The 12,228-nt window shown below is 42.2% G+C and overlaps 1 protein-coding gene across 2 annotated transcripts in view; it reads left to right on the top strand.

Annotated features, from left to right (window-relative positions):
* Positions 1–12,228, top strand: part of Celf2 (CUGBP Elav-like family member 2) — an 897,461-nt gene that overhangs the window by 326,462 nt on the left and 558,771 nt on the right. Inside the window, exon 1 of one of the 2 annotated variants that reach the window (XM_045134876.1) lies at positions 10,353–10,429. The exons of the other annotated variant lie outside the window; for it this stretch is intronic. Within the exon in view, the coding sequence (XP_044990811.1) occupies positions 10,377–10,429 (53 nt within the window). The 5' untranslated portion in view covers positions 10,353–10,376. Of the gene's footprint in view, positions 1–10,352; positions 10,430–12,228 lie in introns of those variants that run through there. 2 annotated transcript variants of the gene reach the window in all.

The raw sequence follows: 12,228 nt of genomic DNA, 5'->3' as shown, positions 1-12,228 counted from the left end.
TTAGCCTTCATCATTTTTTAACTTCTTTATTGACTTCCATACGTACATACAATACACAATTATCATAATCCCCATGCTCCACCCGTCTTTAGATACCCCTCCTCCACATCCTCTCCACCAAAGCCTTTCTTCTTTCCAACTAGCCCCTCGTCTATTTTGATGTCAACATTTTTCTCCTATATGCAGGCACATTTGGCATAGGTAGCATCAGCCTTTACTGGTCATTTTACTTTAAATGTCTCTCAAAATTATTGTGTCAAAATGTGGTTTTTATGGCTTCACAATATTCCATTTTACAGATGTAATATTGTGTATGTATGAATAAGAAATGAGATTTGTATATGAAATAGTAGGAATATGGGTTGTTGTTTTTTTTTTTTTAGAAATTTTTGATGCTTAATACCAAAGTACTTTCTGAATGACACTGTCAACAATCACCAGCCATAAAATGTATATCATTACATTGAACCTTATTTTGCATTCCCATATAATCACTTTACCATGTTTACGAACTCAATAGGTAATATACTGTACCTCATTGATTTGTAACCTACATTTCCTTGCTTCTTGTGGAAATAGTTTTTATATGCTCTTTCAATTTCACTTTCTTCTTCCATACATGTTTGGATAGGTTTGTTTCATATTTTTTTATTATTTTATCTGCAGAGCTTTACTCCTTTGGAGATGCATATATTTCTTGTTTTTCATATTTTCATATCATATGTGATAACTTTTAAACATTTTATGAACTTAAACATATAACCTTTTCTTTCAATTTTACTGATTCATTTTGATTTAAAATTCTCTTGGAGAGATGGCTTGGTTAAGGCACTTGTCTGCAAAGCCTAAGGACAGGTTCTATTCTCCAGGTCCCATGTAAGCCAGATGCACAAGGTAGTGCATGTATCTGGAACTCTGGAATTCATTTGCAGTGGCTAAAGGCCCTGGCTCACCCATTCTCTCTATCTCTCTATCTCTCTATCTCTTTCTTTCCTCCTCTGTCTCTAATAAATAAAGAAAAAGAAAAAGAAAATTTTAAGTAAACTTTTCTTTAGGGATGGGAAGATTGCTTACATTTATAGGTGCCTGCATGCAAAGCCTGACAGCCCAGGTTTGATTTCCCAGTGGTAGATACACAAAGTGGCACATGTGTCTGGAGTTCATATACAGTGGCAGGAGGTCCTGTCACACCCATGCTCTCTCTCTTTCTGCCTCTATCTCTCTGTCTCAAATAAATAAATAAACACTTTTCCTTTAGAGGCTTATAGCACACCTTCCAAGGCTCAGGGAATATTGTGGAAGAGAGGGTGGAAAGGCAATATGAACCAGCTACAGGGTGTGAAGGTGGATCCTGAAGCATCTCCCCCACCAACACACACAGAGACTGAATGGTACGTTCATGACCCACAGTGACACCGATGACCCACTGAGGAGGCCTCTCTGTGGAATAGGGGTGGGGCAGAGGAAGCATAGCTTATAACCCAATTAGAATATGGCTAATGTGTAATGTGTTCATAAATAAAGTGTTCAAAAAACCTTTCCTTTTCCTTTATGTTTGATTTTATTAAAATTAGGGCAAGAAATTACCAAAGAATTATTATTCCTATATTTTCCTCTAATTTTCTATGGTCTTATCTATATTTAGCTGCTTATTCTATCTGATACTTATTTTAATTTATAATATGAATTAATGGGCTGATGTTTGTACCTATAGACTGTTCTAACAATTTTTCAATAACATTAAGAGAACTAATTGGAAATGGGGATTTATGGGCTGGAGAGATGGCTTAGTGGTTAAGCGCTTGCCTGTGTAGCCTAAGGACCCTGTTCAAGGCTCAGCTCCCCAGGACCCACGTTAACCAGATGCACAAGGGGGCAAACATGTCTGGAGTTTGTTTGCAGTGGCTGAAGGACCTGGCAAGCCCGTTCTCTTTCTCTCTCTCTTTCTCTCTCTCTGCCTCTTTATCTCTCTGTCTGTCTCTCTTAAATAAATAAATAAAAATAAACAAAAAATTTTAAAAGTGAAAGAAATGGGGACTTACAAACAAAGCATAAAGATGAGCAGGTGGTCATTATGCTTCTCAGAACTAACACCAAGAAACGTAGTTGTCAAAGTAGAGTGGTAAGTCTGTAAATAATAAACTGTTAATAATCTAATAACAAATCTCTGGTTTCTGCCTTCTGGCTTGTTCTATGAATTAAACATGTTCAGGAAAAAGATCTATTTAAATCACATTGCTCATTCATTGAATTGTCCAGTTGAATTACATTATGATTCTAACAATTCTGGGCTTCCTAATTGTCAATAGAATATGCCCTTTATTTAATGAATGAGTGTGAACAAAGTCAGACTCCTCTGGCTTCAGACCCATGCCATGTAGCAACTATGATCATCAGTTTGCTTCTCTGTACATTGACAACATGAAGGTTAGCATAGAGTTGACCTTACGGATTTTACAGAACCTAGTTCATTGTAGATCCTAAAACTTTTCTCTAAAAGACTCCTAAATTGTTTCTCCTTCCATCTCCCACAATTCCCCTCGTGTGTGTGTGTGTGTGTGTGTGTGTGTGTGTGTGTGTGTGTGTGTGTATGTATGTATGTGTGGTGCTGGGAACTGGACCTAGGGCCTTACTGATGCTAGACAAACACATTCTCTACCAGTGACCTATAGAGTTCTAGAATTATGAATTGTTCTCTTATTATTGTGGGAAACATTTTATTAGGGCTCCTCAGAGTGGACAAAACAGTCCAGTGCTGGTCTGTGTGTGGATTATTACAGTTATTAAGAGTAAGAATTTTAGGGCTGGAGAGATGGCTTAGAGGTTAAACACTTGCCTGTGAAGCCTGAGGACCCTGGTTCGAGGCTCAATTCCCCAGGACCCACGTTAGCCAGATGCACGTTTGTTTGCAATGGCTGGAGGCCCTGGCGTGCCCATTCTCTCGCTATATCTGCCTCTTTTTCTTTTTGTCTGTCGCTCTCAAGTAAATAAATGAAAATAAACAAAAAAATTTAAAAAAGAGTAAGAGTTTTAAAATGCATACAGATTTGGAAAAATAATTTTATGGTAATTAATTCAATTTTTCTTTTTATTTTTAAAAATTGATTTTATATTATGTATGAATATACTTTGTTGGTAACACAATTTTATTTTATATCACAAAAGTATTGACCTGCAACATCATAAAAAATTTTTTAAAGAAAAGAATAAGGGAAATAGTCTTTTATCACAGTGGGAAGGACTGCCTTACACATGCTAGACAAACATTCTACCAGTGACCTACATAGACAAATGTGGAAATGCAAAAGGAACGGTTAGGAAGATCAACGTTCCAGTTTTGCTCCTTGGCCTGTGATACAGAGGCTGAACACTCCATCTTTCCTTAGGGAATTCCTTTGTCCCTGTCTGGGAGTGCTAACGAAGACAGACCGGATTTTAAAAGAACATTCCAAAGCTTTGAAAATCTCATCTGTCATGGCATTCCAGGAGTTAAATACAGCTCTAATTTTCCCCTGCTCTATGTACTGAATTTGGCCTGTGATTCCTTTGAATGGCATGAAAAGCAGCCGCAGCCGGCTGGGTGTGAGTCTCCTCCACCCCCCTCCCTTCTCACTTTTAAAATATGCCTGGCAAAAACCCAACATTCCCCCTTCTGACTTCACTCTCTTTTGCCCTCCTGTTCAGCTGACCAAGATTTCTAATGAATAGAAAGCATCCATTTCCCAACTGTCCGGAAGGCCTGAGCCCAGTGGAAAATACACTGACATGGATGTGGACCCTGGGTAACATGGTCTTGCACTATTCTAACCAGTCCCAGAGCTGTTTCATTAGAGCGCCTTTTGCGTGGTTGTTTGTTTTGTATTTTAGTTTACAAAGGTCCTATAGCAGCAATTCTCGGGTATTGACGAAGCACCAAGCACGCATCTTTGTTCATAAGCTTTTCATTGCATCAGCTGTTGTGAGCAAAACATGAGCACTTGAAATTCCATTAAAGTTACATTTCTTCATCTAAAAAAGGAAAGAAAATGAAGCTATCTTTGGAAATCTGTCTCTGTAGACATCACTAACATGAGAATATGTACAATACACATTTTATGTAACTGGAGATTAATGGCTAACTATTCATGTGCAGAGTTCCTACGGCAGGAGCTTAGAGGGAAAGCAAGAGAATACAGCAGCTCTGTTAACCGCCGTCTTTTCTGTTTGCGGTTCTCAATTACAAGAGGTCTCCTAGGTTGTCAGGGCTAGCCTCGAGTCCCTGGGCTTGAGATCCTCCTACCTCAGCCTCCCAAGGGGCTGGAACTACAGGTGCATTCCACCATGCCTGGCTTCACTATCATAAAATGCTACAGCATAAGGCTGCATCTGCATTTTACAAAATGCCAGTTTCAATAATTGGCACATCAATATTACAAACAACTAAAAATGTATTCAAGGGCTAGAGAGATGGTTCAGTGGTTTAAGGCACTTGCCTGCAAGGCCTAACCACCCAGGTTCGATTCCTCAGTACCCATGTAGGCCCATATGCATAAACTGTCACTTGAATATGGAGTTCATTTGTAACGGCTGCAGGCCCTGGCATGTTCATTCTTTTTGTATCTCTTCTATCTGTTTCTGCTTCAAAAAAAAAAATATATATATATATATATGTGTGTGTGTGTGTGTGTGTGTGTGTGTGTGTGTGTGTGTGTGTTTGGTTTTTACAGGTAGGGTTTCACTGTAGTCTAAGCTGACCTGGAATTCACTGTATTCTCAGGGTGGCCTCAAACTCATGGTGATCCTCCTACCTCTGCCTCCCAAGTGCTGGGATTTAAAGGCATGCGCCACCATGCCCAGATGAAAATAAGTATATTTTTTAAGGTGCATTCAAGAGAAAGGGAGGTGGTTCAGTGGGTAAAGTGCTCATTGCACGACCTAAGTTTGAATCCCCAGAACCCACATAAAATGAACGTGAGTGCTGCTGGGCATGGTGGCTCATGCCTTTAGTCCCAGCACTCGGGAGGTAGAGGTAGGAGGATCACTGTGAGTTCGAGGCCACCCTGAGACTACATAGTGAATTCCAGGTCAGCCTGGGCTAGAGTGAGACCCTACCTCGAAAAAAAAAGAAAAGTATGTGAGTGTAAACTTGGCACCTGTGAGGCAGAGACAGGAGAATCCCTGGGGCTTACTGGATAGCTAGTCTAACCAAATCAGAGAGCTCCAGGTTCCGTGTATCTCAACTAATGCAGGTGGGGAGGGATGGAAGATGACACCACAGGTCTTCCTCTTGCCCTCATGCACACATGTGTACCACACACAGGCACATGCACACATGTGTACCACACACATGAGTGATTCCCCACATACATACACACCACATACATATCTGCCAAGAAAGCATTCAAATCACCAATCTTAAAACACGAGGTCTGTGGCATTCCATAATTTCCAGTATTTGAAGTTACAGGCCTTGTTCAGTCATATCACCGCTTTCTTCAAAAACAGTCTGGAATGGGACTTTTTGTGTTTGGCTTATAACAACTAATACAATAAAATGCTTTAGGAATGAATCAATAATACCAAGGGTATCTTTGCAGAACTCCATAAGTAAAAATGAGTAAGAGGGTTATGTTGGTATTTATATTTAAAAATCTGTCTGGCACAGGGTCAACGGTTCTGCAAATAAAAACAGAGGACCCATAATTAAAGTTCAATTTTTGATGAAAAGCACAGAAGTTTTTTGTTTTGTTTTGTTTTGCTTTTTGTATAGGTGCAGCTCATATGATATTTGGGGACATACTGATATTGAAATATGACTTATTTCTCTGACATGCAGCTTGAACCACATGTGTTGTGTCTGTCTGGACCCCTGGCCTGTCCCTTGGGAATGCATGGTGGTTTGCTATGAGATCCGTAGAACTGTCTCCCACTTCCAGGGTTGACAAGTGCAGGCATTTCTTAGCTTCTTTCTTTCGCTGACTTTAAAAACTTTGGCACATCCACAAAACCAGGAGACCTTCTTTAACAGCAGCAGAACGTATTTCCACTAGTTATTCCACATGCTCCTGGGCAGAGCTTACCCATGAGGAGAAGGTAAGAATAGAGGAAAAGACTGGGATGGGCAGAACCGGAGAAATCTTTATTGGGAAGTATCAGAACTGGAATAGGGAAGCCGACAACAAGCAAGGGAAGGCTTAGGCGATTTAGATCCCTAGTACAAATTGTAAGTTTACCAGAAGTAGAAAAAAGAACTTTGAAAACAAAGGCAAAAAAATGCTAGAAAAATTTATATGTCTTTCTATGCAAAGAACTTTTAGAAAAATAAATTTCTTACTCCCAGGATCCTGGACACTGGGTAAGTCAGAAGCCTGCTGAGACTCCATCCTTGTCTTTCTGAGGCCTATTGGACAATTAGTGCAACTTACAGACTTAGAGCTGATGACTTGCCCTCACATGTCTCCAGGTGCTCCCTACTTCTCCTAAGTGTTTCGCTTTGAGCTCCAATGATATCATTCCAGCCCTATAAAAAGCCACCTGGGATGCCATACAACCAGGTAATTGATGTGTGCTTGCTGACCTGTAGCATTTCCCAGGTTGTTCTCTGCAGTAGGCAGAAGTACCAACTCCCAGGCTCCCATTGTCTCTTATTGAAACTGTATTTCCATCTGCTTCCCAAATGACTCTAATCCCAGTACATGTGGAAACCACGGACAGAAGCAGAAGCAATAGTGATTTTGCTGTTGTTGTTGTTTAGAATTAGATCAGGGGCTGGAGAGATGGCTTAGCAGTTAAGCGCTTGCCTGTGAAGCCTAAGGACCCCGGTTCGAGGCTCGGTTCTCCAGGTCCCACGTTAGCCAGATGCACAAGGGGGCGCACGTGTCTGGAGTTCGTTAGCAGAGGCTAGAAGCCCTGGCGCGCCCATTCTCTCTCTCCCTCTATCTGTCTTTCTCTCTGTGTCTGTCGCTCTCAAACAAATAAATAAATAAATAGAATTAGATCAGTTGCCTTGTTTTTTTCTGTTGTTTGTTTCGTTGTTGTTGTTGTTAACCAAAGAAAACAAAGGAAGTAAAAAATGTATCCAAAATGTTAGTTGTACAAGGAGAGGAATTGTTTGATTTCTTATTGGTAATAGTACATAGTCATGACTTTACTTTACCTCCATTAAACTGTCTCTTAACAGATAGAAAAATTTCACAGCTGACTCCTGAAAAACAACCAAAAGCAACAATAACCAGGGACGACTGCACAGGCCTGAAATCCCAGAACCCAGTGGGGAGGGGCTGAGGCAGGAAGAGAAGAATTCAAGGACAGCTCCGGCTACAGAGTGAGAATCTTTTTTCAAAAGAAAGCAACAACAAAATAATATTATATGAGGGCCAATTTATCAAAATTGGGAATAAGAAGGAAAGAAAATGAAACTTTATAATTCATGTAGTGATATGAAGAAACTTTGTAGTTTCTGAACTCAAGTTCTCAAGGCTGAAATATTGAGTTCTATGAATAAAAAATGTTATTATTTGCTTGGCTGTGTTCTACACAAGTAGTTGACTCACTTCTGAATAGGGTAACATTTTTTTTTTTTATTCATAGTAAGCACAGTTAGAGCTGAAGATAAATTGATAATTCCGATGGTCAATTTCCTAGTAAAAATATATATCCTCTTGGCTCCTGTACTTAGGAGGGAAAGGTAAAAGGATTACCACATGTTTGAGGCCTTCCTGTGCTTCATAGAAAAAAAAAAAAAAAAAAACTTTCTCAAAAGCAAAACAACCAAACAGAAAATGAATCCATTTAGTTTGAACCATTTGAATCAGGAATGTAATACTTGAGGAAAAGGCAGAAAACACAATAGCAGTATTTAAAAGTATGAAATATGAACTTCTCCTTTTGTCCTTTGACAGAAAGCCAGTCCCTCCCCTTTCTCCCATTAACCCTGAACTTCTACTGTTAAGGAGGACCATTTCCCTGTGGTTCCTGTACCTTGGGCTAATAATGATAAGGATGATGTCATTAGAGTTGCAGAAACTATTTCATTATAATCTTTTGTTTTTCTCTTTCTAAAGGGGAGTATACTTTACTAATTATCTGTCCATTCAGAATCCTTTGGAGATAAACTCTATCTAAAAGCTATTATTTCACATTTGGTAAAGTACTTGGGGATTAAAAGTGTTATGTAAATGTTTACACATGATGATGTCATGGCCCCAGATTCACACTGGGACAACAAAAACAACTCCAGGAAGAAGCCCAAATTCCCAATGAGACAATGATTTTTGCACAAGGTATGACATTCTCTTTTAATTTTAGCAAAAAGACAGTTGCACTTCTGAAGAGTGTCATTCACAGCCATTAACAAAATATATATTACTATTAAACAAAAAAGTAAATCTAAACTGAAGGTTTCTGTCTATTCTAAGGTCAAGGGGATCCATGGAGACCAGAGAAGTCGGGAAGGAATTACAAAGGCTGAGCTATGCATTGGGAATGACTAGAACCTTCTGTCAGTAAAAGCAGCAGCTTCCAAAGTTTTCTCTACATCTTTTCCTCTGGAGTAGGTCAAGAAAGAACCAAGGCAAAGCTTTCTTTTTCTCTCTTTTCTCTTGTCTTCTCTCCCTCTCGAATTCTATTGAAGAGAACATTGGGGCCCTTCTCCACGTTTCTCCAGGCTGGTGAGCTTAAGTAGTAAGGACATTATAGAACATTGCATCATACCGTGTTCTCCTTAAATCTTCATCCTTCCTGTATGTCTCTCACTGGTATCCGTGTGTCTTTAATGCCTCCAAACCCTCTTCATTCACAGAGGGTGCTAGGCTTAAAACCTAGAACCTCGGGCATGCTCTCTCTGAAAGCTGTTCTCTGCGCTCGCAGCCTGTAGACGTTCTTTTCAGCAAACAGAAAGACGGCCAACGTGGGAGCCTCTGCGTGCCCAGGTGCCCTAGGGATCGGTTTCCTCCCTCTTCTCCTTCAGCTGCCTTCTACCAAAGACTTGGTGAAGCTGATTTTCCATTTATGGGAATACTCTAAGGTTTTTCCTTTTAAAATTAGAGTAAGAAAAAGGGATGAAGAAAGGGTGTCAAATCACGCGCAAGTGCCTTGCAGCCGGGCCAGAGCTGTTCCTAGTCCCAGGGCCATGGTCTAGAGAGAGGCCGGAGCCCATGGTTTCAAGGTGCCTGACTCTGGATCCTGTGAGGACAGGCTCAGGCCCTGGAGGTCCTGCTGAGTGCAGGGGAAGATTAACTAGAAAGAGCATCTTTCAGAGAAAACAGAACCCACACTCAGGAGGCAGGGCTTATGAAAGTAGGGAACCTGTGTACTTCCAAAGAACCCACGCCATGCCAGTGCAGAAGATTAACACGTGACCCGCGGACGCAGTAGGAGACAGTGCTGCTCTGTGAGGCTGTAGGGCCCAGTTTCAATGGTTCCTGGGAGGGTGTTTGGTTTCAAGTCAAGGATAAAAGTCACAAGTTGATGTAGGAAAGCTCACACTTTTTAGAGTAATTGTACATTTCATGTTATTTTAAAAGAGAGAGGGGAGCGTGTGTGTGTGTGTGTGTGTGTGTGTGTGTGTAAGACAGAGGAGGGAAGAAGGGGAAAAAAAGGAGAGAACGGTAGAAAGAAGGAGGAAAAATTAACAAAGGAAGGAAAGAAGTACAGGCGAGCTGGAAACACACTGTAGGAAAATCGCAAACACAGTAAATTCTAGCTTGTTAAGCAGCGTGGCTTCAAATTATTTTTAAAAGGCGAATCCTAGCAGTAATGCAGTCAGTCGCAGCCTCCTAGGGAAGCTCTAAGCCGGGGCTCTCTGGACCTCAGCTGGCAAGGAGAGGAAGGAGAGAGCGTACCAGCCTTCCCCAGGAATATGGAGGGACCCCCCCCCCCGGGCAGGAGACCCCCACCCCCACCCCAAGGAGGAGCAGCCCCGCAGCCTGCAGTAATCTGTAAATGATTGCTCCTAAAGTCTGGAGGCTTCGGGCTTGAGCTGTGTTTGTTCCAAAGGAAAGCCAAGGAGGACGGTGTTAATAAAGAGAGATTTAACTGAGAGCTGTGCTTGGAATAAAGTGGGCTACAAAAAAGGTCAAATTTGATCAGTTGGAGCAGATTACAGGGGCTTTGGAGGGTGGTGTGGAGAGCTGGAGCGGGTCTGGGAAGTAATCGAGGCAAGATTGATCTGGGGGGTGGAGAGAAGCCAGGACAGGCGCTTATCAGCGCGGGAGCCGCAGGAGGAGCTGGGCTGCTCCCCGGGCCGGCCCGCCGAGCCGCAAGCCTGCGCGCTGGCTCCCGGTGCGCCGCCCGGCCCTGCGCTGCGCTGCGCTGCGCTGCTCTGCGCTGCGCTCCGCCGCCCCTCGCCGGCCGGCCTGCCCGCCTGCCTGCCTGCCTTCCTCCGCGGCTCCCAGAGGATGGTTTCCCTTATCTCTGACTTGGATCCCCTGAGAGACTGGAAAGTTTTAAGGTAGGCCTGCGTTGCTTGGTCTCCGTCGCAGTTTCAGTTCACCGCCAAGTTCCCCGGGGGGCTCCCCGCCCGCGCCCCAGCCCAGCTCAGCGGAGCTGGGCGCTGCTGCGCGGTGGGCTCGAGTGACCGGCAGACCGGCCCGGGAGCCCGGTTCTGACATCGAAACGATTTCTTTCTTGCAGACAGGAGGGGGAGGCACTGCAAAGTGTATCCTCAAGTTTCACGACGACGCGGGGCGGGGTGGGGAGGGGGTGCGTTCAGCAGCTTGTCTGGGAAGAGGAGCCCCGGTCCTGTTTCAGCGAGGGGAGCCGGCGGGCGGACTCAGAAATGAGTCCTTACATTTAGTGTTACATTTCAAGGGGGTGGGGCATGGAAGGGATTGCCCGCGCTGCAGACAGAAAGGTAAACTTTTCAAAAATAAATAATAATAATAATAATAAATCTATTGCCGCCCAGACCTGAAGAGTTCAAAGGAATTTGTTTTCCTCCCCTCCGTTCCCAGGTCAAATTTGGAATAGGTAATGTACTCACACAAACTCAGCAAATCTAGTAGAATTTATGAAATGAAGTCTTTCTCTGAATGCTCCTGAAAAGCGCCCTCTGGGCCCCGTGGGTACAGAGCCTGTCTGATACGCAGGAAGCCTTGGGTTCCCACAAAACCTAAGAGTAATGCATGCTCCCAATCCTAGCACTTGGAAGTCTGGCAGGGGAAGAGCAGAGTTCAAGGTCAGACTTGGGTACCCAGTGAGTTTGAGGCCAGCTGGGCTACAGGAGACCCTATCTTTAAAAATTGGGGAAAAAATACATTTTATAACTCTGACCACCTTGCCTCTCAGTGACCTAAAATCTAAGGAACTAACAGCTAAAAGCACATCCTTTTGAAGAACCAGTAGTGACTCCGTGGTGTCGCGCTCCTTTAACCCCAGCATTTGGGAGGCAGAGGTAGGAGGGTCTCTGTGAGTTCCAGGCCACCCTGAGCCTACACAGCAAACTCCAGGCCAGCCTGGGCTAGAGTGAGACCCTACTTGGAAAAACAAACAACAGCAAAAACAAAAAGAAAACACCTCTACGAAGTATTTCCTAGTGAAAGCATCTTGGATAGGTTTTTAAAGCATAAAAATATTACATTTAGAGATTTTTATTAAAAGAGGTTCTACACAATTTTGATGTTTTGAAAATTCCTGCCTGCCCCAAAATGTGGTTTCAAGAAGACCAGAATCCAAGTTAGGAATACAAATGAACAGAAGCCTGTAGTTCACTGGGACTGTTTCTCTTGACATTTACCTTGCGTTAATTACCAGATCCTTATTTCCCTTTCATGAGCTCTGCCTGAACGTGTCCTAATTTTATTATTTTAAGGGTAAATAAGAGAAAAAAGAACTAATATATCATTTTTTCAATTATTGCATCTTTCTGTCTAGAACTTTCTGAGTATGCATGCTATATATCATATAATATGTGTTGTTTTAAAATCTCATTTTCCAGTTACCATATTTCCATGGTTTTACCTACCATTAATAACCATAGTTTGTGTTGTTGTTGTTTGGGATTTTTGGGTTTTTTTTCCCTCAGATAGGGTCTCTAACTCTAGCCCAGGCTAGCTCTTCCTAGCTCTGCCTTCTGATGCTGGGATTAAAGGTATGTGCCACCACACCAGGCTGTAATCATGGTTTTAATGGCTACCTAGAACACTATAATGTTGATATACATTGTTTACTAAATTACCCTGTTGAACATTTATATCATTTTCAGACCTTGTTTTGTATTAACAATAGCACCATGGACATTTTTTTTTTTTA

Source organism: Jaculus jaculus, chromosome 15 (assembly GCF_020740685.1).
Source record: "Jaculus jaculus isolate mJacJac1 chromosome 15, mJacJac1.mat.Y.cur, whole genome shotgun sequence".
Lineage (NCBI taxonomy): Eukaryota > Metazoa > Chordata > Mammalia > Rodentia > Dipodidae > Jaculus > Jaculus jaculus.
Note: the sequence above shows the minus strand (reverse complement) of the source record. Positions and strands in the feature narration are given on the sequence as shown.